At 58.3% G+C, this 24,703-nt stretch overlaps 1 protein-coding gene across 1 annotated transcript; it reads left to right on the top strand.

Moving 5' to 3' along the window:
• The first annotated feature begins 6,061 nt into the window (after positions 1-6,061).
• CIBAR2 (CBY1 interacting BAR domain containing 2) lies at positions 6,062-16,260 on the top strand. Its single transcript, XM_045439889.1, has 9 exons — positions 6,062-6,275; positions 7,487-7,721; positions 8,654-8,722; positions 8,806-8,907; positions 9,024-9,029; positions 9,736-9,840; positions 12,928-13,041; positions 15,047-15,148; positions 15,929-16,260. The coding sequence occupies exons 1-9, from the start codon at positions 6,256-6,258 to the stop codon at positions 16,031-16,033; spliced, it is 858 nt and encodes a 285-aa protein (XP_045295845.1). The 5' UTR covers positions 6,062-6,255; the 3' UTR covers positions 16,034-16,260.
• Positions 16,261-24,703: the final 8,443 nt, after the last annotated feature.

Below are 24,703 nucleotides of genomic sequence, written 5' to 3'. Positions count from 1 at the left end.
CGCAGTTCGTGGGTTCGAGGCCCGTGTCAGGCTCTGTGCTGACAGCTCAGCGCCTGGAGCCTGCTTCAGATTCTGTGTCTCCTCCTCTCTCTGCCCTTCCCTGCTCACGTTCTGTCTCTCTCTCTCTCTCCCCAAAATAAATAAGCATTAAAAAATTAAAAAAAAAAAAAAAGCAAGTGACATCATCAGGAAACGCGGCAAAGAGCTTCATGGGTGTTTCACAAGATGCCCTTGGAAGCCAGGAGAACAGACACGGGCCACCCTCACTATACGGGTGAGGACACTGGGCCTCCGAGAGGGGATGTGCATCCCCAAGGCACCCAGCAGAGACGGATTTGAACTGGGACAGTCTGGCTCCACGGTCCTCCTCCCTGAGGGTCTGTGGGCTGGGAATCAGGGCTCAGGCAACGGGGAAAACAGCCGCAAAGAGCCGGAGCAAAGTGCCGGGGGTCCGGTCTGGGGCTCGGGGCCCCTGTCTGGGAGTGGGGAGCACGAGGAAGCCGCTGAGGGCGGTGGTGGCGCCACGGTCAGCGCCCCCTGGACAGGTGCCCAGAAGGGTCTTCTCGTCCTCCGTGGCCAGCCCCAGAGAGGGGACAAACGGCTAGACTTGGAATTTAAAGGGAGTTTCCTGTGGCTGGTGGAGCAAATGACCACAAACGTCGTGGCTGAAACAGCACACGTTTATTATCTCACGTCCTGAAGGTCAGAAGTCAGAGCAGGAGGCAGAGTCGGGCGGGGGTTGGAGGGGGGGTGAGGGGCGGGCAGGGTGAGACTCCCACCCCCACACCTTTCAGGGGCCGCCCGCCACCTGGAGCTGGGCCGCTCTGGTTTATCGTCTGCTGCTCTTTGCCAGTCTGAGGCCCAGCAACCGGGCACAAACTCTGCCGTCCCCCCGGCCGGGGCTGGCCCGACGCCCCCCAGCGCAGGCGCGTTTCATCTCCCGGGGGTCCGGACCACCCTGCCGCTTTCCCCCACCGGGACCCGGCTGGCGGCTCTACCCACCCCCGGTGCCACTGGGGCCTCTCGGCACGACCCCCGGGACCCCCGCACACATCCCCCAAGCCGGACTCGGATCGGAAGGAACGCCGGGGCCCGGCAGGACCGCGAAACCACTGCCGGTTGTGGGGTCTGCAGCGCCCCCGAGGTGAACCCCCTCCCTGAGTTCGTGCGCTGGCCTCCCGGCTTTGCCCAGTCTGCGAAATGCCAGCACAGGGTGAGGCGGCTGCTGGAAGGAAGACAAAAGTCAGTCTCTGCACTGACAACGTCTGAGGCTGGATCCCGGGAGGGAAGAGCTCCCGGAGCCCAGCAAGGTCAGGCTACATGTGGGGACACGTGTAGGGGCAGGCCCTCTGCCCATCTGGACCTTATGCCCCCATCCCTCCCTGGGTTACTAAAGCCAGACACAGAGGGTCCCTTCCCAACATCTCCCCAAGGTGACCTTATGAGGGAAGTTACCGTCCCCACTTCACGGATGAAGAGTCCTGGCCTGTCCTGAGTCCCAGCTAGAAGCCCGGACTTGGGCCCCCGGACAGAAAGCTCCATGAGGCAAGGACCTGTGTGCTCACGTAGGGACGTGTCCCTTCCAGCAGCCCGGAGCCAGGGCGGAGGGGACACTCAGGAACACCTAATCCTGGACAGAGGATCAACTTCGCCCAGACCCAGGGCCACCGGGGAGAGCTCCTCCCAAGGGTGAAACCTGATGTTCCAGGAGACATCAATGACCCCAATGGAGGACCGTTCCCTAAAACGACTGGCCCAGAGTCCACAACAACGTCAGAATCGAGCCAGCTAAAGACAGCAGGTGACCCTGGATCGGATCCTGGAGCAGGAGAAAATGATGTTCGCTTCTTCCCGAGAATGACTTTACCGGGACAAGCGTGAACTCTGAACAAAGTCTGTAGATGAGATAATAGAATATAATACTGTGTAAGCAGCAGTAATTTCCTGATTTTGCCATCTGTTCTGTGGCCGCGTAAGAGGCCAGTCGTGCTCTTAGGAAACACACACGAAGGGTCTGGGTCCGAGGGGGTGTCGGGCCCACAACTCGCTGTCCGGTGGTTCAGAAAATAAACTACACGGAAAGAGGGGAGAGGGCGGTAACACAAACTCAGAAAAATGTTCGCAATCGGGGAGTCTGGGTGAAAGAGTTCTTGCGTTATTTCTGTACGACTGAAGTTATTTCAAAATAACAAGTTGCAAGATAGAAAAGTCAGTATCCTGGAAGGGAAAAAAAGGCTGAGGGCACTTCCCAGTCTAAGGAGACGAAGAATCGGGCAGGGATCGCAGCCCCTCCTGAGTCGGCAGGGACCCACATGCGACAACGGGGGACGCGGGAATTTCCGGACAGGGAATTGGACGCCAGCACTGCGTCCGTGCTCATTTCCCGGGTGTGACAGTCCCATGAGGTCTCCTAGGAGAACGTCCTTGCTCTCTGCGGGCCCACGCTGGATTCCGGGCAAAGGGTCAGGAGGTCTGCGTCCCTCCCTGTCTCCTAGCTGTTCTCCCTCTGGCCGCAAGATGTCTCTAGGTGGCCCTATGACAAGGTGGTTTCCATTTTTCAAGGTTCCTAAAAGCCTCTAAGACGTGAATTCAGACGTCGCCCTTCCTCTCCCACCCGCTGCTTTCTGGCATCTGGGCTCAGGCCGTGCTTTCCTGCGTGTGCGTCCTGCCCTGTGTTTCCAGGGCCGCTCTGCCCACGCCACCCGGGAGGTGCCCATTAGGGGGTCTCTGCTGCCCTCCTGTGGCCACTGTCTGCAACACAGACGCCCGTCCCCAGCGGCCGAACCCCGACCCGGTTCCTGTAGCTTCTCTTCATGCTAGAAGAGCTGGGGTCTCCAGGGAAACAGAACCAGGCAGGTAGGTGACAGACTTATCGTAAGGGCTTGGCTCGTGGGGTCGCGAGGGCTGACAAGTCCAAAATCCAGCGAGCAGGCTGGAAGCTTAGGCCGGAGCTGATGCTGCGGCCTCGAGACTCTTCGTCCCCGGGAAACCTCAGTTTGGCTCAAAAGGCCTGCGACTGATCGCATGAGGCCCACCCAGAGCACGGAGGACCACCTCCTGCACAGAAAGTCAGCCAATGGTAGGCGCTGACCACAGCCACCAGACGCCTTCCCGGGGACCCCTGCACCCGAGCCTGATGGAACTACTGGAAACCCTGAGGGCGAGGCGGTCGACCCAGGAATCCGACCCCGGGACTCGGTTACCTGAAAAGCTGACATTAAAAAAAGTTTTTTATGTTTATTCATCTTTCGGAGAGAAACAGAGCGCAAGCAGGGGAGGGGCAGAGAGAGAGGGAGACACAGAATCTGAAGCAGGCTGCAGGCTCTGAGCTGTCATCACAGAGCCCGATGCGGGGCTCAGACCCACAAATGGTGAGATCATGACCCGAGCCAAAGTCTGACGCTTAACGGACTGAGCCACTCAGGCGCCCCAAATTCCCTGTCTCCCGTTAGGTTGTCCTGCTGCCTTCCAACGCCTTTTTTTTAAGTTTGTTTACTTTGAGAGAGAGAGAGAGATTGAGAACGTGAGCAGGAGAGGGGCAGAGAGAGGGACAGAGAGAGTCCCAGGCAGGGCCCAAGCTGTCAGTGCAGAGCCCAACGTCAGGTTTGATCCCACGAACCGTGAGATCACGGCCTGAACCGAAATCAAGAGCCAGACGCTCAGCCGACTCAGCCTCCCGGGTGCCCCTCCAACTCCTGCTTTTTGAAAGAAAACCCACCCTTTGGGAGGAGAGAGTCTCTTATGGCTTCTGAGTGAGTCAGGAGCGAATGTGACCGGCCACACAGGGCTCCCCGGGTCTGGCTATCACGGGGATTATCTGCATGAGTCCTTAATGAAGAAGCTGGAGAGAGACAGAAAGACAGAGACAGAGGGGGGGGGCAGGGGGAGGGAGAGAGAGGGAAGGAGGGAGGGAGGGACGCACAAGGAGGTCTGGACGCTGCTGGCAGGGGACAGGGCTGAGGAAGGGCACCAGATTTAGTGACCACAACGAGGCAGTGGCTGGAAAGGCGAGAGGGAGGGACGGAAACAGAGGCCACTCGTTCTCCAAAGTTCTACTGAGCGGGAGCAGACGAGAGGAGGGCTGGGGAAGTCAGTTGGGAGAGCTTCTCCGCGAGGAGAGGCACACTCGTGTGCAGCCGGCGGGAAGGAGAGCCGAGGGACAAGGACCCAGAGCGGGGATGCTTCTTTGGCCAAGGACCCGAGAAGGTGCCGGGGACGAGACCCAGAACCCCCGGGCCAAAGGGGTCTCCTCCACTGCGGGCACCGCTCGACCTGGACGAGACTCGCAGCCGGGCCTGCTCAGGAGGGGACTGACCGTCCAAAGGGATAATCAAAAGTGTAGGGTGCAGGTGTGAGGTCAGAGGACCGGGACAGCAGGCAGGTCACGGAGGCCAGAGGTCCAAAGTCAAGGTGCGGGCAGGGCCGAGCTCCCTCCGAGGGCGCCAGGGGACGGTCTGGAGCCTTGTCCAGCTCCGGTCTTGCCGGCGGTCCCTGGCCACTGGCCACATCCCTCCAGTCTCAGCCCCTGGCTCACACGGCCGTGTCCCCGTGTCTCTGCCTTCTCTTCTTACGGGGACACCAGTCGCTGGACTAGAGCCTACCCTACCCCAGCACGACCCGTGTCGCTAATTACATCTGCAAAGACCCTCTTTCCCAATAAGGCCGCTTTCAGAGGTTCTAGGTGGACATTTGGGGGAGACGTTCTTCAACTCAGTGCAGCCCCCACGAGCGAAGGGAGCCAAGGATGTGAGAGGGAGCCGATCAGGCGCCCAGCTTCGCACAGGGAAGAGTCGCGTGATGGCCGGCAGAGCCTAGGCGCGCGGGTCGCAGGAGGCGGTGGGTCCCACGTGGATCTACGCAGGAGGAAGCTGAGACTTCCTCCCGTGCTCAGGGTCCACGGGAACACAACAGGGTAGGGAGGGGGCAGGCAGCAGCCACGGGGGAGCCGTCACCACCTCGGGGGTCCGCCCCTTGCCCTGTCCCTTTACCCTCACACCAGAGACTTCTATTTAAAAAAAAAAAAATTTAATGTTTATTTTTGAGAGAGAGAGAAAGCAGGGGAGAGGCAGAGAGAGAGGGAGACACAGAATCTGAAACAGGCTCCAGGCTCTGAGCTGTCGGCACAGAGCCCCACGCGGGGCTCGAACTCACGGACCCCGAGATCGCGACCTGAGCCGAAGTCGGACGCTTCGCAACTAAGCCCCCCAGGCGCCCCCGGACTTCTTTCTTCTAAGCGTGGGCAAGGCAAGGAGGTATTGTCAGGGTCCCCTTTTACAGAGGCGGTGAGCCCAAGGTCACACAGTAGGGCTGGGGGCTGGGGGCTGAGCCTGTGTTCAGCCGACTCTTAAAGTCCCTGCTTTTATAGGTGCTTTTGAAAACACGCTCTCCACTGTGGAAACCTCCAGACAGGCGAGACGAACACGGTCGTCTGGGGAGTCCCGCAGCGGCGACAGGTGCCAACGTTCTGCTCTCTGTGTTTGCCCCGCACCTGCCCCTCTTGTCACCCGGCCTCTGATGCCGTTGCCACTTGGATACTCCCTTTCTGTAGGTAAAACGTATATGCCCTGAAACGAACAAACCTTACAATTAGTACAACGTGTTGTAAGTTAGTACAATTTTCTAGGTGGCCCGGGGTTTTCTTTTTGTGTCTTTATTTTCTCGCTTTTCTAACAATGGGCTGGTACTGTTTTTATAATAAGGGGGAAAATAATGAAACGGTGATTGAAACGTTAAAGGAGTTCCTTTGGGCTGGTGTCCTACCCCCTGCATTCAGCGACAAGGCTCCGGGACCCCCCCAGGCCGACGGTGTTTTCCCACACACCCCTCTTGAGCCTCTTGGTCCCTCCTAGGACCCTGCCGGCCACTCCCAGACTTTGGGGAAGGCTGGGGGGCCACCCCTCGTGGCTAGGAAGGGCCCTGGGCCAGCAGGGGCTGAGGCATGGCAAGCTGCCCTAACTCCAGTCCCTGCTGCCTCTCGGGGAACCCCCACCTTCAGAGAGGAGTGGGGGCTCCCTGGGACGCCTCCCCCCAGCTGATGCAAGGCTGGGCGGGGCTGGCCCGGGGACAGGTTGCCAGGCAAGCAGCTGGGGCTCCTCCCAGGGTAGCTGTGGGTGGCCACGTTGCCCGGCGACCAGGTGGCAGCGTCCTTTGAGCCGAGACGGCGCAGCTGCGCCCAGCCCTGCCGGCTTCCCCCAGGGACCCCCGGGGCCCTGTCGCTATTCCCTTAGACCAGAACAGCTGGTGCCTCTGGTCACAATGAGCGTCGTTCTCTCCAGGTGAGCGGCTCTGCGCCGGCCTTGGCCGGGAGGGAGGGGGCAGCAGGGCTCGGGGGCCTGATGCACCAAGAGGGATGGGGGCGGCCAGGACTGCTGGGGGCGGGCAGTGGTAAGGGGCGCTCTCGCTCCCACACGACCCCACCTCAAGGTCAGGGGAAGACGGGGCTCCAGACCGGGGAGGCTTCCCGAAGCTGACCTCTGCTTCTCCAGCATTACTGTCCACGGCTCCGGGGAAGCCAAATTCACAGGGTCCAAGCCCTCTCTCCCTCACTCATGTCTACTTGGAAAATCTCCCTTCGAGCCTCAGAGCCCAGCAGACAACATCCCCCTGTGGGGTCGTCCCTGACCGCACTCCTCTGGCCAGATTCTACTGATGCTCTCCTACAGCTCGCCTGCCCCTTACCCATTCGTTTTGATGCCTGGTTGCTCTGAGGGCCACACACTCCAGGCTGCCTCGGGACCACCCGGTGAACTTCTTTAAAAACGCAGCCCCGTTAATAACGGGGAAACCGTGTGTGCTCCAAGCAGAGAAAACAAGGGAATCTCTACACTTTCCACTTCGTTTTCCTGCAAACCTGAAACTGGCCCCCTAAAAAGGTTTATTCTTTTCTTAATGTTTATTTTTGAGAGAGACAGAGAGACAGAGCGTGAGCAGGGGAGGGGCAGAGAGAGAGAGGGAGACACAGACTCAGAAGCAGGCTCCAGGCTCCGAGCCGTCAGCCCAGAGCTGGACATGGGGCTCGAACTCACGAACCGTGAGATCATGACCTGAGCCAAAGTCAGACGCTCAACCGACTGAGCCACCCAGGCGCCCCTAAAGTTTATTCATTAAAAAAAAAAAAAAACAAAAAAAAAAACCTTCAAGGTTTGGAGAGAGGAGAGAATTTCCACAGCTGGGGGGAAAGGCAAACTCAGGGGATTTGGAGGAAGGGGCCATCGCAGCTAGGAAGAGAAGAATAACTCTGCCAGGAATAGAAAAGCCCCACTCAGGGTCCCAGGGAGGGTAAGACTGGATTTGGAGCCAAAGCAGCCTTTGCGTTCCTGCCGGCCGTTTGACCAGCGCTGTCGCCTGGCCGGTCTCCCGAATCTGCCTCGATGGAACCGGGAGGGAGGGACCAGGCGCCTGACCGGGCGCAGGGTGGCAGGCGGGCGACCCTGTGTGGCTGTCCCGACCGGGGCCCAGAACGGCCTCTCGGGCCCCACCTCCCCAGGGACAGCCAGGTGAGGGTGATGGAGGACACGGTGACCAACGCCGAGAAGCACATGGGCCAGTTCTGCTCGATGCTGGCTGCCTACACCCGCAAGACGGCCCAGGTGCGGGACAAGGCCGACCGGCTGGTCAAACAGCTCACCGACTTCGCCAACACCGAGCACCCCGAGATGCGGGCCACCTTGAGGAGCTTCGCCGAGGACCTGGCCAAAGTCCAGGATTACCGGCAGGCCGAGGTAGGCGGGGTGGCCCCGGGGGGATCCCTCGTGGGGGGTCAGGTCCGAGGGCCGAAGCCGCGCTGCGATGCTTCTAAAAAGGTTTACATACGTCCCAAAGGGACAGAGAAAGGATTTCTCATCGCAGGTTTTCTAAAAAGAAAATGCTAGAAGGAAAGCGAGGAGGAAAGTCCCTTTGCCTTTGGACTCCTAGGAAAACATATATATCTTTTCTTCTAGATTTGTGTTTATCCCACAGGATAAGGAAAAGGAACGGGCATGGGGGGATTCTAAGATGGGACTCCCATCCGGCAGGCCAAATTTTCAGGCCACTGGGCGTCAAGGCATCGGCCTCACCCGGGAATTTGCTAGAAATACAGGTTCCTGGGCCTCACTGAGAACCTGCTGAGTCAGCACCCCTGGGGGCGGTGCCTGGCAATCAGGGTCTTAAGGAGCCTGGGGGGGAAGGGGTCGGGGGACTCCTTCACCTGGCAGTTAGGCACTGACTCGGGGCTGTGAGGCATCCACCCCGAGACCATGCTGTGCCCTCGGGGGCTGCACAGCGCACTTGGCTCAGGGGGGTCTGAATCCCCTGCTCTTCTGGGCTCCCCGCGTGAGATCGTGAGGCAGGCTGGAGAACTGAAAGAGCCACGGGTCCCAATGAACTGTCACGAAACCCTCAGTGGGCACAGTCATTATACCCATTTCACAGGTGAGGAAACAAGGCTCGTGGGACGAAATGTGCTGCCGGAGCCTTTGGGAGGTCGAGCCCTGAGCTCCGGCGGCGCTCACAACCCTAAGGGACGAGGGACCGCGTCCCGGGCGTCCACAGCCCCCCACGGGCTCCTGCCACGCGCCCACCCACGGGTGTGCCCGCGGCGCTCTATCCGTGCAGCCACCAAGCCTCCCCGGTTCTGTCCGCTCTGACTCTCTGCCTGTCCACACTCCCCCAGGTCGAGAGGCTGGAGACCAAGGTCATCAGCCCCCTGAAACTCTACGGGGCCCACATCAAGCAGACGCGGGTAAGCGGGGTGGGGGGGGGGCACCGCCCGACCGGGAGTGGCCCATCTGAACATGCAGGACGCAGCCCTCCTCCCTCCTTTAGGCCGAGATCAAGAAGTTAAAGCAAGTCCAGAAGAACGAGATCAAGCAACTGGCAAAGCTGGGGAAACTGAGGCAGAAGTCACCGTCGGATCGGCTAACGATTGTATCCTTCCCTGGGCCGTGGGCCCGAGGCTGCCGGGCCACACGGGGCGTCTGTCACAGGCGTCCTCTGGGCAGGGGCTGCCCATTCACCTGGCTCCTTAACAGCACCCTCCCCAGTCCCAGGTGAGTGCCCCGCGTGTGTCTGGGCAAGGCCGAGCCCCGTGCAGGTGACGGACGACCTCCCCAAAGAGCCAGGTGAACCTTTACCTGCGCAGGTGCGTGCACAGCCCTGGGCTCAGGATGCGAGTCAGAGGTGCGGGGCCAGCAGTGGGCTGGGGGCACTTCTAACTTGTAGCCCCACTGCCATCATCTAGATGAGGAAGCCGAGGCCGAAAGACGTGACCTGCCTTAGGTCACACCAGGGAGGTAAGGGGCAGGCGTGGAACTCCACTCCGAGGGTGCCTGCCACCAACACCCAGGTCTGCACATGCCCGGCGTGGGACCAGGTCATACGAGTTAGCTAATTACCTAAAGAACGTTCCACGTGCGGGAATTAATCATCATCGACAGTGCAGCACCTGTTATGATAGCTCGGCAGGCGCCCCCCGTTTAATGCAAAGCCGCTGTGATCACCGTCCCCCGTTACAGGCAGAGGAAGTGAGGCTCAGAGAGGTCTAGCGACTTGCCCGGGGTCACGCAGCTAGTCAGCAGGTCTGTCCGAGCAGCGCCTGCCCCTTTCACCACGGTCGCACTCGGCCTTTCCTCCGATGACCAAATTGGCGAGAGGCGTCCATGAGGCAGGGAGCTGACCCAGAGGAAGACCTGAAAATGATCCAGAATAGTCCAAAGGCCAGAACCACCCCATGACACTTCCTACCTCCGGAGCCAGGCAGAGACCAGTGTGCAGAGGGCCTCGGCGGATGCCAGCCACACCACCCACCAGCTGGGGGAGATGATTGAAGCCTTCCAGAAGCGGAAGCTGACAGATCTTCAGGTAGCGGTGGTCGCCCTGTGGTAGATGTGCTCTGGCCTCTAGGAGTGAGTGTGTGTGTGTGTGAGCCCGTGCATGTCTGCGGGAGTGTGCGTGTGCACGTGTGTGTGAGCGCGGATGCGTGTACGTGAGCATGGGCGAACACCCGTTGCCCAGACGGCTCTCAGAGCCCCAGCTCCCAGGACGATTAATCCTGGCCTGATCTAGCCGCTCAGCGCTCACAGCCCCGCCTCTGAGCACCCAGGCCCGGCTCCCCGCCAGGCCAGTTTGGCAGACTCCGTCCCCCCAACCCCCTCCTCCCCACGGAGGGACCCGCAGCCTCTGCCCTCACTCCCTCCTCCTTTCCTCACCCTCCGCCGAGCCAGCCATGGTTAGGCGCAGTGGGCTGGGCATGGGAGCTTCCTCCTCACGCACCCCTGCCGCCGGCACTGCAACCCAGACTCCTGGGCCCAGAGCCCCGGCTGGTCACAGAGGTCCCTGCACCCACTCTCGATCCCCCATCCGGTCCATTTCCCAAGTTGCAGCCCCGGGGACCTCACAAAAGGCAGCTGTAACTTGTCACGCCTGGGTTTAATGCCCTCCCACAGCTTCCCTGATTCTAAAGATAAAGGCGGAAATCCTCCCCAAGCCTCCGGAAGCCCCAGCCCAGCCTTATCGTGGACGCATCACTCCAAGCTCAAGGGCGCCAAACCCCCGACGCGCCCCAGTGCCTTTGCACAGGCTGTGCCCCTCTGCCAGGAAGGCTTAGCCCTTACTCTGTATCAAGGTGACACCCCCTCATCTCCAGGGAAACTCACCTGGACCCCCAGCCCAGTCCGGCCCTGACGTCGATTCACTGCTCTGCTCCCTCTGGGGTCAGTTATCCCGGGGCATGGCGGATAGGTTAATTGTGTTTTTAATTCCCTCATTAATCCAACACACGTTAAATACACACCTACTATGTGCCCGGCGCTGTGCCTGGTGCCGGGACACCACAGCCAGAAAAGGAAGGCCCCTGTCCTCGTGAAGTTGTCACCCTGGGGAAGACCCATGACGTACGCCATTCGTTAGGGAGTGGAGAGCGTGGGGGGCGACTTGCTGTCCCATGCCTGCCCCAGACGCTGTGCGCCACAGGGCACGCACACGTGGGGCATGGCACGGCGCCTGGCTGTCGTGTCCCCCTGCCGGGTCCCTGCACAGGGTCCAGGGCCTGGCACTTAGCAGTACTCAGTGAACGTTTGGGAGACGAACGAACAAATAACGCGCAAGCGGGAGGGGTGATGGTCGCTGGTGCTCCGCCTCTGTGCGGCAGGCACGACCCGAAGTCACCAGCAGGCCACCATCAGGCATCTGCTGTTTATGAGGCCCGCGGGGTGCCAGCGAGAGTTGAGCACAAGAGGCTTGGGCTCCACAGTTAGGGGCCAACAAACGCACGCAGTTGAAAGTGGGCATCCTTTGAACTTTGGGGATTAAGTTTGTAAGAGGCACTTATCCAGACCATCCCCTAAAAAGCGCTCCCAGTTCCGCAAGAGAAAAACAAGAAACAAACAAACAAACAAACAAAAAACCCCTCAGAACTGGAAAGGATGATTATCACTGTATCAGGGTTAGGTCACGTTTCTGTATATACAATGATCACGTTGACAAAAGAGCTCTCTGGCTCCTGTGAGAGCACGTGAGTGATGCTTTCGTCCGGGCGTCCACACCGCTGGGCGTGCGTCAGAAATCTGGAGGGCTGCCTCAGACGCAGATCACCCGGTGACCGGCCCACCCTGGTTGGGCTGCAGAGTCCGCATTTCTGACAAAGTCCCCGGTGGAGCTGGTGGTGATTCGGGGACACGGACACAACTGCCATAGTGACTCACAGGGCTTGGTGAATTGGGACCACACGTGTCCCTACCGTGATGAAGTCACTGAGGGTCAGAGAGGCCACACGCCAGTAAGTGGCAGAAGGTGACCACCAGGCCAGCCTCCCAGGGGCAGAAGGAAGGAGACGGGACGCGCGTATCCCCATCACCACCTTGGCCTTGGCCCCTCTCCCCTCCTGTGCTCGCTTGGGGGCTTCCTCTGAGCCTGCCCCCCCCCCCCAGCAGGCACTGCAATCTTTGTGTGATGTGGTGTGTTTCCAAACTGCCCACTCCTCCCCCAACACCGAGCCCGTGTCCTGCTGGGGCCCAAAGCAGAATAGGAGCCTCTCCTCCTAAGCTGACGCACAGTAGGAGCTTATGTGAGTCCCAGCACACAGGAGGCGCTTATGTGAGGCCCGGCACAAAGGAGGCGCTTATGTGAGTCTTGGCACACAGTAGGAGCTTATGTGAGGCCTGGCACATAGGAGGTGCTTATGTGAGTCCTGGCACACAGGAGGAGCTTATGTGAAGCCTGGCACACAGTAGGAGCTTATGTGAGGCCTGGCACACAGGAGGCACTTATGTGAGTCTTGGCACACAGTAGGAGCTTATTGGAGGCCTGGCACACAGTAGGAGCTTATGTGAGGCCTGGCACACAGGAGGAGCTTATGTGAGGCCTGGCACACAGGAGGAGCTTATGTGAGGCCTGGCGCACAGGAGGAGCTTATGTGAGGCCTGGCACACAGTAGGAGCCCCCACTGGGGCTGGGCATGCAGTGGGAACTCCGTTAGAGCTTGTTGAGCTGAGCCGAACCATCTGATCTAGAGAAATCAATATCTCTATCACAAGATTACGTTTTGGCGAGCTGGCTCGTCAGGTTGTGAGGTCTCTCCCGGAAGATCCACTCACAGCCCGTGGGTGACAGAGGCCAAAGGTTTTGTAGCCATCAAGCTGCAAACACCTGTCCTCAGAGGCAAAGGCTGTGCAGATGAGCCCAGGTGACAGGGCAGAGCAAAGCGTGCCCCTTAGAGAGTCACCAAGAAACACGCCCTCTGCGTTTCCGGAACAATTCCTGGGCGAGGCAGCTTTTGAATGGGAACATATTGTCTGTTCCGCAAAAACGACAGTAACGTTGGCCTTGGACCTGCCCCGTAAGGGCAAGTAACAGTCCCCACCCCCATTCCCCCCACCCTGCCCCCGTATTCAAGATGGCCCCAGGGCTTTGAGAACGTGGTTTATGTGATTCCGCCTGTTCTCCCCACAGAAAATTTTTTCAGACTTTGTCACTATTGAGATGGTCTTACATGCCAAAGCGGTGGAGGTATATTCCAGCGCCTTCCAGACCCTGGACAACTATGACCCGGAGAGAGACCTTGAGGTACACATCACAAATGCTCCATTTTCTATCTGATGGTGTGGGGCTGAATTTGATTTTCAGTTGTCTCGATTCAGAAGCAGTTTTCATTGGCAACATTTTGCAATGGTTTTAATTTTGAAGACTCACTCTGATGAATCCTGGGTCGCCTGGGTGGCTCGGTCGTTTGTTAAGCATCTGACTTCAGCTCAGGCCATGATCTCATGGCTTCATGGGTTCGAGCCCTGTGTTGGGCTATCTGTGCTGATAGCATGGGTCCTGCTTGGGGTTCTCTCCCTCCCTCTCTCTCTGCCCCTCCCCCTGCTCAGCACACTATCCTCTCTCAAAAATAAATGAATAAGCTTTAAAAAAATTTAAAAATATTTTTTAAATGTTTTATTCATTTTCTGAGAGAGGGAGAGAGCGCAGGGGAGGGACAGAGAGAGAGAGGGAGACATTGAATCCAAAGCAGGCTCCACGGCCCGGAGCCTGATGTGGGGCTCCAACTCACGAACCATGAGATCATAACCTGAGCTGTAGTCAGACATTTAACTGACTGAGCCGCCCAGGCGCCCCTGACAAAAAAATTTTTTAAACAAACACACGAGGGGTGCCTGGGTGGCTCGGTCAGTTGAACGTCTGACTTGATTTTGACTCAGGTCATGATCTCACAGTTGTGAGATTGGGCCCCACCTCAAATTCTGCTCCGACAGCACGGGGCCTGCTTGAGATTCTCTCCCTCTCCCTCCCCTACTCATTCCCTCTCTTTCAAGATAAATAATAAATAAAATTAAAAAAAAAAAAAAAAACAGACACATGAATCAACAACGACAAAGAGCATCCCGGGCTGACGCCTGCCGTAGTTTGGATGCAGACGAAATGCGTATTATCCCTATCTGATCTGATGGAAATCAAGAGCAGACTTATCTAGAAAACACCAGACCACACCCAGCGCTGGAAAACCGCTACCACTTGCTGTGATTATCTTCTGTGGGCTCAGCTGGACGGTCTCGGGCGGGTCTTTCCTGGGTTTTCAGTCAGTTGGTAGCTGGGGCCCGAGTCACCTCAAAGGCTTCCGCACCGTATCTGGCGGATGATGGCTATTATCCGGGTACAGGACAGGCCTCTTGGTTTGCAGAGTTCAGTGCAGAATGAAACCGTGGGCCCTTCGTTCAACAATTATGAAGCGTTTCAAGGGGCGCCCGGGTGGCTCAGTCGGCGGAGCATCCGACTTCGGCTCGGGTCACGATCTCACGGTTCGTGGGTTCGAGCCCCGCGTCGGGCTCTGTGCTGACGGCTCAGAGCCTGGGGCCTGCTTCGGGTTCTGGGTCTCCCTCTCGCTCTCTGCCCCTCCCCCGCTAGTGCTCTGTCTCTGTCTCTCAGAAATGAATAAAAACGTTAAAAAAAAAAAAAAAAAAAAAAAAAGAATTTCAAGATGGTGACAGCAGCGTGTCAGACGCAACATAGGGTTCTTCTGCGCTCGGGGCCCAGGGCTTTGGCCTGAGCCTCATGCCGCAAAGCCCGACCCGCCTGGATCCTCAGTGGGGACTGCAGGGCCTACCCTGCCCGCGGCCTCTCCAGGAGGCCCGGCAGCGGGTCGGAAGCGAGCATCCCGTGACAGAGGCAGGCGGAAGAGGGACCACCTTTCACGTGTCACTCCTGCCACAGTCGCTTTGTTGGACGTGAGTCCGTCACTGAGGACACATTCAACGGGAGGAGAATCCTATCCCGGCTCCCGATGGGTGACGGGTCAAGGAATTTGCGGGAAGCTTGGAAACCACCATACGAGGTTATATGCAGACCGAACGGGCTGGGGTACCTTCGCTCACCTCTGTGACGTTCTTCTAGGGGAAAGAGCAATCTCTCATTTCCTGTGTGACTACCTGGCCTCTCTGGGCCTCCGCGTCCCCATCTGTAAAATGGGGTGGTAGGACTACTGTAGATTACAGCACAGGTGGGGGTGGTGCCGGCCGTGCACCTTCTCCCCACCCCCACCCCCACCCCCACCCATCCCGGTCTCTCCCGGCAGGATTTTAGAGCCAAGATGCACGGGCTTTACGGACATCGCGATGCCCGGCCACTCACGGAGACCGTCTCCTCCCCAGCTGTCCCGTGGTCTCTCACTGGCCAGGTGAGCGCTGGGGGTGGGGCCGTCAATCCCGCGACAAAGGGGAGGCCGTCTGAGAACAGGGGTCTGCGGGCGATCCTGAGAAGGCGGCACAGCTTGGGGAGCGTGCAGCCCTCCCCCGGGGTCTGGCCTGGACTGGCCTGGAAGTGAAATCACATCAACACATAAACCGGCCCTGTGCCGCCAGCGCCTGTCCTGAGTGCCCCCTAGAGGCGTCCCGAAGCGTGGCGGCTCGAGAGGAGAGGGCTCTGCACGGGTGGCTCCTGTGCCCTGGGGCCCACGGGTGTCAGAAGCCTGATTTTCTCAGATTTGAGGGAAGTCATAAGGTACCTATACTCCAGGGCACCCAACGAGCGTGGCAAAGCACATTTCTGGTTCTACGGGACAACCCCTCCGTGCTCACCCGAGTAAGATAAAGGAGCAGCCTGGTACCAATCGGGGTAGGGTTAGTCACCCAGTGGGTGGGGGACAAGGGGGGGCCGCGTCCCACAGTCGAGGGGGCAGGGGGCGTCTCGTGGCTTTCTGACTAATTCTAACGGCAGCAAAGCAAGTAAGTACGGCCCCGGCTACTTGGGCCCAAACCCACTGCGCCCAAGCTGTGTGACCTCAGGACAGGTCCTTAACCTCTCTGTGCTTTAGATGCCTCGCCTGCAAAGCAGGGCGAATAGCGGTATCCCCCTGTGGGATCGTGGGGAGCGTCAGGCGAACAAACCTGCACGAAGCCCCTTAGAAAGGACTCAGTACTTGTCCCCGCCCTCGTCATTCCCGCTTGTTATCATTTAGAGCGCTCAGACCGCCCTACGGGGAGAGAGAAGAGAAGTCGAGGAGACTATGGAAGCCTCTGCCGAGGAAGACCTCAGAGGACGGGGGCGGGCGCTCCATCAATAGGACCAGAACTCCCCAGTCGGGAAAACGGGGGCTGACCCTGGAGGCTCAGGGCTAGGGCGGGCTGGGGGGCTCTGGGTAAGGCCCGTGTCCTCTGAGCCTCAGTTTCCTCATCTGCACAACGGGGCAATCTCGCCGACCTCAGAGGTCACTCTGGGGATCGCTGTGCCCAGCACGGTGCCGGGTACGGAGCAGGTGCTCAATAAACGTGGGGTGCCCCTTAACCTGAATCGTGCTGGGTCTCCTTTCCCACCTCGTGACCCCGGGGACTCGGGTGTTTACACCCGAGAGCGGGTTTAATGTTGAGAGCGCAGCGGATCGGCCTCCAGGGCTGCGGTCACAGAGCGCCACGAACTCGGGGCTCACACAACAGGAATTTACTCTCTCGAGGCTCCAGAGGCCTGAAGTCGAGAGCCAGAGGTGGGCAGGGTGGGCTCCAGGCCTCTCCCCCAGCCTCTGGGGGCCGCTGGCCATCTCTGGGGTCCCTTGGCTTATACATGGCACCCTGACCTTTGTCTCCACCCTCACGTGGCCTTCTCCCTGCGTGTGTGTGTGTGTGGATCTGTGTCCAAACTCCCTCTTTTTGTAAAGACACCAGTCTTACCGGCACAGCGTGACCTCATCCTAACTAATTATATCTACAAAGACGCTATTTCCAAATAAGGCCACATTCTGGGGCACTGGGAGTCAGCATTTCCACATACGGGTCTCAGGGCCACGAGTCACCCCTGACACGTGGACACGATGCGCAGGGATACCCTTGGGAACCAGGGACTCATCACAGAAGACAAGGGAGGTGGAGGGTGGCAAAGGTGAGGAAGGGAGTGAGCCCCATGATTCTCTCATCAACAAAGTGGGGGACAGCAGACTTTCAGGGGATCGTTGCAGGATTCGCACCCTCAGCACACTGATTTTTGTGACCCCCAATCCAGCTCCCTGGCACCTCCTCAGGGAAGCCCACCCTGATTCTACCAGGGAGAACGCTCATTCCAAAAATCACCAAAACATCCTAGGGGCACCCGGGTGGCTTAGTCGGTTGAGCATCTGACTCTTGGCTTCAGTTCGGGGCATGATCTCGCGGCCCTGTGGGTTCGAGCCCCACACGGGGCTCTGCACTGGCAGCCTGGAGCCTGCTTGGGATTCTCTCTCTCTCTCCGCCCCTCCCCCGTTTGCACTGTCTCTGTCTCTCCCAAATATAAACTTAAAAACTTTTTCTACTAACTACAACATTCTACACTTTCTATGTAATAATTTATAAACCAACACCTCGGAGATCGTATCGGAAGTCACACGTAGTCACATTGTAGAGCCATACATCTCCTACGTTTATACGCTCACGTATGCACCACACACACGAATGTCCGTCTTCTTTAACCTCGTCCGTGTCCCGACCCCACCGACAGTTTCCGAAGAAAAATGGCCCTGCTTGGTGACCTGGCCCACTGTCCGTGCCCGCCCCTTCCCGCTCTGGCCCCGGAGCACCGAAGGGACGGGTGGTTCCTGATTCCAGGGTTGGACTAAAGCCCCGGCCTGCCTCGCCACCCTCTCTGAAAACGAAGGTCTGGATTTTTCGGCCACTTGGGAAGAGCGGCTCTCTTCCTGGGCCCCAGAGGCACAGGTGGGCGGTGGGGTGGACAGAGCGACTTGTGGCGGCTCTCAGGCGCCACTGGATTTCCAGGGTCCCCCTCTCTGGGTGTGTTTTTGCTTTTTCTCTCCTCCTGATGGAAAGCGAACTCACCTGCTGCTCGCCAGGGCCACTGGTGCAGGTGCCTGCAGGGGGAGAAGGCGCCGCACGGCTTCCGGGGGGGGGGGGGGGGGGAAGGACTGACCCGTGAGTGGGAGCCTCGTCCACGCCCGGGCAGAGAGGAGCCGCTGCCTGGGGACAGCGGGACTTTGGGGGGGCCGAAGGGGAGGGGGGACACGGCAGCCAGAGCTCACAGGGTCCGAGCGGAAGCCCCGGCTTTTCAGTTGAGCCACGCGGGCCAGAGGGCCTCCCCGCAAACTGCCAGACCTGACGAGGACGCACACATGGTGCTCGGGGTCGCAGGAGTCCCTCCTGCCCGCACCCACGCTGCCCCCAGGTCGGCCAGACTCACGGCGGCCCCGACCCAAGTCCAAGAACACACAACCCAGCCGCGTGCGTCTGCCCCCACGGCCAAAGCAGAGGGGGAAAGACCAACGAGCCGGAGGCGACAGGCTCCCGCCACCCAACCACACGCACATCTGCGGCCCCTGGGGCGGGGTGGCGCGGGCGGCAGGGGGAGGCCACCGGGGGGACCCGCCAAGCACGGCGCCACCCCTGGCGGCCGCCCTCACCTGAGCCACGCCGGACACCCACGCCCGCCGCCCACTACTGAGCCCCCCGGGCCCACCGCGTCCTTCCAAGCCTCACCTCTCCAGCGCCGCTGTGTCTTCAACTCCCCCTCCTCCCGCGTCCTCACCCCCTCCTCCCACTCGCTCACCTCCTCCTCTCGCGGCCTCGCCTCCTCCTTCCCCAGCTCCTGCCAGCATCCACCCGACACACGAAGCCACGAAGCCCCGGGGCACCTCCACAGCGGGGCTCGAGGTCGTGGACGCGGCCCGCACTGTCCCAAACGCGCCTCCCCGGCCGGCGTCAGGACGACCCAGCTCGCTCGGGTCAGCAGGCACGCGGAGACGGGGCGGGGCCGGGAACACGCATGCGCGGGGCGCGGCGGCCGCCCCCTGTCGGCCCTCGGGGGCAGTGCGGGTCGTCCAGCCGCCGGTCGAGGGCGGCCAGGGCGCCCGCTGGGTCCCTAATCGCGTTGAAAGTCACGCTGAACGGAGCCACCCATCCCGTCTCTTAGCCAAAGATCGTTAGGGAACAATTCGTTGGAAACTGCACGGAATGAAATGAATGCAGCCGCAGACATGACTACGTACACCAAAACGCACTCAAAACTGTCCGCAGATGAATTTCAGATGCAAATCCACAAAAACTCTAGAATAAATACAGAAGAAAATCTACATGACCTTGCGTTTGGTGATGAGCCTCCCACAAGGCACCAAAAGACTACCCACCCCCGCACAAAAAGCAGTAACGTGTACTTTTCAAAATGAAGCTTTCCATTCCGTGAAAGACCTTGTTCGGGGACCCGGAAGACAAGCCAGAGACTGGGAGAAAATATTGGCAAAGCCCGTATCAACAAAGGGTTTGTAGTCAAAATATACGAAGAACCCTCATAACTCAACGATAAGACAACCAGCCCCACTAAAAACAGGTAAAGTCTGAACAGACACCTCAGCAGGGAAGACACATCATCACTAGTCACACAAACATAGCTCCAAGCCACGTATCCTTAGGGAATTACAAACCAAAACCTCGATGACCTAGCACTGCACGCCTTTCAGAATGGCTAAATCCCAAAACAATGCCGATGACGCTGCCACTCACTGGGGGTTGAGGCTCAGGGAGGCTTCTGTTAAACACAAAATTCAACCGGAAAGATTTGAACGTCTACTTGGTTTCCTTAAACGGTTCATCATTTCGGTGGCATCTCCATCCAGAATACAGAGGGGTTCTCCCTCAAATGCGTCGCTGAGGTCAGAGGGAGAGAGGTTACAACCCACAGAAACACCATTCGCAAGCTTCACTGTTTAAATTGTATATTTAGTTTTGTGAATTTTGGCGCATGCGTTGTAAATTTAATCCTACAAAATTTCGACGGGAACGTTTGGTCTTGTTTCTGTCTTTAACAGGTGGGAGCCCTCCGGAGGCACCTCTCCCTGCGTTTATTTCCCCGTGGGGGTAGCGAAGGGAAGGGCGGCCTTGCGCACATCACCCTTGGTTCTCACAGGACCACCTAGGAGAGCTGATAGCTTCCTTCCCATTTTATAGATGAAGAAAGCAAGGCTCAAAGAATGATTCAGCGGTTGGTGAGGAGGTTGAACCGGACCTGGCCTCTTTCCCTGGGCCACCCCACCCTGCCCCATGCTCTTCTGGGTCTCTGCTGCCCTAACGGGGTCCTTCCCCTTCCATGTAGTTGCCTCTGAATCCCACCCTTGGCCTGCTGCTGCTGCAGTGCTAGAGGAAGGGACAGATGTGACAGCCTGGGGTTGGGAGCACTCACCCCTCTGTGTTCAGCTATGAGTGGGTGGCGTTCTCCAGACTGGGTGGGAGAATCGGGACACGGAGGTCAGGCTCTCATCCCAGTATGCGTACCCCATGCTGCCCCCTGGGCCCGGTGTGGCAGCCCCTCAGGCTAAGGACCCTTCCCCCAGGCTGAGGACCCTTCCCTCAAACTCATGAACTATGACATCATGACCTGAGCCGAAGGTGGACGCTCAACCGACTGAGCCGCCCAGGCGCCATGGCTATTGACTTCTTATAATAGGAAAAAGAGAAAGCCCAACATTTCACAAAACACGTCTGTCACACCACATTGGAAGGGACCGATAAAGGCACCCTGCTTCTGTCAGGGTGCAGTTGGGCTTCGCCTACAGCTCCCCCACCGAGTCCGTGAAACACAGTGCGGAGGCAGCTTGGGCTCAGAGGAAGAGTGTGGGGAATAAGGTTCGGAATTCCCTGAGCCTGCACTGATGGGTTAACAAGGCATAAAGAATTAGAAAGCCATAGGACGCTCACACCCATGTCTGGTTAAACAAGATAGGTTAAGTATAGAGAGGGCGGGGCAAAGGCCCCAGTATAGAACAAAGGTATACGAGGTGACCAAGATTAGGTATTCAGGGCGAAAGCGCCCCCCAATTTACTACAATAGCAGAAAGCTGCTTTCACAGGAAGGAAGGACCAAATTAGGTAAATAGCGCAATAGATCGATGCAGCTCGAAGTTGCCCAGAGTGGAGCTAATTAGCAAAAGAAAGGTGCCTTGCTGACCCTGAGGTCGCATGCTCTGTCTTTCCTGTCCCCTGGGCCAGTTTAGATAAACAGAGGTGGTGCCTCACGTCTGCTGTAAACAACCCTTCCGCCCAACCCAAACCCCTTACCTGGCATATCTTCAAAACCCCCTTTGCCCCACGCCCATGAGTTAATGTTCCCGATTTCATTGTCTCTCTATGCACGCCCATCACACTTATAAGCCTTTTGATCCTAATTAAAACGGAGCAAGGACCCTCACTCGGGGCTCTTGTCTCCTCCCGGACATTAGCCTCTCTCTCGCATTTTTAATCCTGCGTCCTGCTTTCTTGCTGGACAAGCGAGCGCTCCAGACCCAGAGCCTACACAGAAGAGCCAGATCAGGATTCCAGCTAGAAGGGGTTCCAGGCATCCCGGAGGCACGGGCTGAGGTCCAGTCCGGGGGGCCACTCCAGCAGACCCCCACGCAGACAAGGCATGGGCTGTCCCTCAGAGGGACGCTCCTCCTCCCGCGCTTCCGTGGGACGTACGTGCATCTGGGCAAGACGCTCGTGCTCAGGGTAAACGAGGAAATCATCTATTTGACCCCAGAAAAGAATGTTTCCTTCCGAAAAGCCACTCATGCCACTGAAAAGATGGCCAATTCTGTAAGGAGTCCTCATGGATACGTGAAAACAAAAATTAGGCAGACCAGCTTTTTTTTTTTTTTTTAAAGATAATTTATTTGCATTTCCACCTTCTGACGATCTGAGGTGCAATATAGAGACATATATTTTTTTTCTTCACAGGAAACAGTTTTGATTTTAGCACTGTTCTGAGACCTTCACCCTTGAAACGTCCTCAGCTTTAAAATACTGCTTGTAGGACAACACCCAATGGCACACAGAATTGCATTAACTCTATCAGCGAGAACACCCGCGGCACGGAACTCTACTTTGGGGCGACTGAAAGGCAAGGTCTGGGTGTGGCGGTGGCAAGTTCAGGTCGGAGACCCGCTGGCCAAAGGAGAAAACACGATGCACACATGTAAACCGTCACCGGAAGCCCCAGCGGAGGCCACGGCTTATAACAAAGGCGGCAGACTGACCGTGTTCTAACACATTTACGTATTTTAAGGGGTTGTGAGTCTACTGTGTGAATTTCTAGCATCGCCTAATAATCAAAGGTTTGGCTTGTCTTTCTCAAGGCGTCTGCAGAAGTGACAGTCCCTGGCTTGCGGGAGGCCTCGCCCAATGCGGTCCCTAGCACAGAGGACATCAGGTCCCCACCCCCGTCAGAGCTGACGTGTGAGAACAGCGCCCGCAGTGCCTTCTCCTGTCTCATTTCATGAGCACATGTCCAGGACCCAGGAGGGAACAGGGACAGTCCCCCAGTTCTAGGACTGAGCGGTGGGTCAAGGGGGATTTAATAGGCGGCCCCTTTTGGCTCAAGTGCAACCCTTCAGGTGCGGTTCTGGAGGGTTCCAGGTTACGGCGGGCTCTGCTCGGACTCTGCCTTGTTGAAGCCCTGGATTCTGTAGGCTGAGAGACCCCAACTGTGCAGACACCCTGTGACAGGCCTGTGCGTGGAAGTTACAGGAAGATGGGGCAAACCCAGACCATCCTGTCTTCCAGAAGTGACGAGCTTATCCCTTTCCATTAGTAACCACGAGCCCTGCAATGACAGCACGGCCGTGCTTGAATCCTGGGGACACTGGAGTCCCTTGGACACAGCTCGGTGGGGTTCCACGTACGAGCTCTGGTCGACTCGGGGAACACAGACCAGCACCCAGGAAACAGAGCACGAGGCCCTTCCGTCCTCCCCAAGGAGTGTGACTCTCGGGCCCGAGGACAAGGGGACCGATGACACCCCGCAGGAGCCAGCCATGGAGAACGTTCTTAGCATCGAGTGTATTTGCTGAACGGGGACACCCTGAAAATGACTCCTCTATTTGCTACTTGGTGAACCAACACATCCCTATTCCCAGCCACACGGCGACAAGGATGTATGGGACACGTGGCCCTGTGTGGCTTTGCCCGAGGTCTGGACACTACACGTTGGTCATTAGGGGCACCTCTAGCCAATATAATTCCCTTTTGGTGAAACTCATCCCCGAGGGTCCTGAGGCAGTCTGGGGGGGGGGGCAGCGGAGACATGGGAACAATGGTTCAGGAGAACTACAAGGCTGGGGGGGGGGACCCCACCTGGCAGCTTGGGCCATGACTGGGAACAGGGGGAGAAGACAGCAGCCTGAGCTGGCCAGGGGTGGGGGGTGGGGGGGCTCCACCCCCTCCTGAGGCTGGGGCTGGGCTTCCTCCGCTCCGGCCTCCTCCCTCTGGGCCACGGACCCTCCTTCCCAAGCTTCCCCACTGTTCTGGGCAAAGGGCTCGCGCCACCCCCACCGCCACCCCCGCGGCTGCCCAGGCGTCTGCGGTTTTAGGTAATTTGGTAATGAAGGTGATCTAGCCTCACGGGTCCACCTGGATCCCCCCTAAATAAAAGCCAACCAGTTAGGAAGCTGTGACATGCAGGAAGGCCAGGCGCGCAGCTGGCGGCCTTGACTTGCGGCTGGGGTCACCGCGGTGAGACGAAGCCGCTTACAGACCCGTTCACGGTGTGAACGCTGTCCTCGTCACATCAAGAGCCTGCGTTGGCAGGCGCTCTGCGGGACGAGCGAACGCAGTCCGTGGAGGAGCAAACCTCAAGGCCGGGGTCTTCTCTCCACGGTAACGAACTCACTGTCTAGCTGGCCTTGGAGAAGTAAGGGGACACGCTGGTTTCAACTCCCAAAAAGGAGGGCAGGGAGAGGCGAGGCGGTCCTCTGACTCTCGCCCCGGGTCTCTGGCCTAACCCCAGCTGGGCGAGCCGGCTGACCTGAATATCCTAGGTTTTAACTTGGGTAGAGAACTCAGGAAATGGACCCTTTGCGGTTCTCCTTTTGGTAACGTAAGAGCTTCTTAGCAACCCCCCCCCCCCCCCATTTTTTGGCAATGAGAAAATCATAGCTGACTCCATTTCACTGTACAAACAACTCAGACTGTCAGGGTCTGATACTCCTACCTTTGGTTAAACACACACATGCACACACACAGCAGGCGCAATCTGAACGGGAACGGGGCCCCTCTTAGACGTCTATCAATATTGCTAAAATTAAAAGCTAAACACATACGAAGCTGCGTCTCAACAACGTCCTGTTTTCCAAGCAGGGACCTTCCTATTTGAGAGGACGAGCCATCCTGGCTCACTGTGACTCACACACCCACCTCCCCACCCGCCCCCGAGGACAGCCAGCGAAAATCTGAAATGCCACTGAGCCTCCAGAGCTCCTGGCTTTGGACACGGTACCTGCCAGGACGGGAAACTCTCTTCTTGGGTATAATCTGATGCTTTCTGCACGGAGTCTACGGTTCCTGAGTTTACAAGAAGAGCTGTTAGGGCTTTTAGAGCAAAGCGTCCGTGTGTGTGCACGCCAGAGTGAGCCCTCTTCACACGCTGGGACCTCTGACAGCGTCCCCTGTCTGTCTGCTCTGGCCGGGCCCCAGAGGGAAGAGACTGCGTTACAGGGATAGAGGAAAACCGCGGTGGGGCGGGCGGCCTGCCGGCCTGCTTTCTAGGTGACGATGGCCAGAGGCACTGGAGGGCGCAATGCCACCACCAGGAGACGGTATCATGCGCTCTGAGGAGGACCCAGGTCTCTGGCAGGGTCTGAGCAATGCCGGGGTCAGACCCGTAGGGACAAGGAGTGGAGGGTTGTGGGGGGGGGGGAACCCAAGCAACCCTTGCTTTCACCTTCAAGGGCTATTTCAAGAGGCCTATGGGGGTGGGGGGGGGGGACCTCAAGATCATTTCTGAAGCTAAAGTG

This window comes from Leopardus geoffroyi, chromosome E2 (assembly GCF_018350155.1).
Source record: "Leopardus geoffroyi isolate Oge1 chromosome E2, O.geoffroyi_Oge1_pat1.0, whole genome shotgun sequence".
NCBI classification, from domain to species: domain Eukaryota; kingdom Metazoa; phylum Chordata; class Mammalia; order Carnivora; family Felidae; genus Leopardus; species Leopardus geoffroyi.
This window is presented reverse-complemented; position numbering and strand designations above follow the sequence as displayed.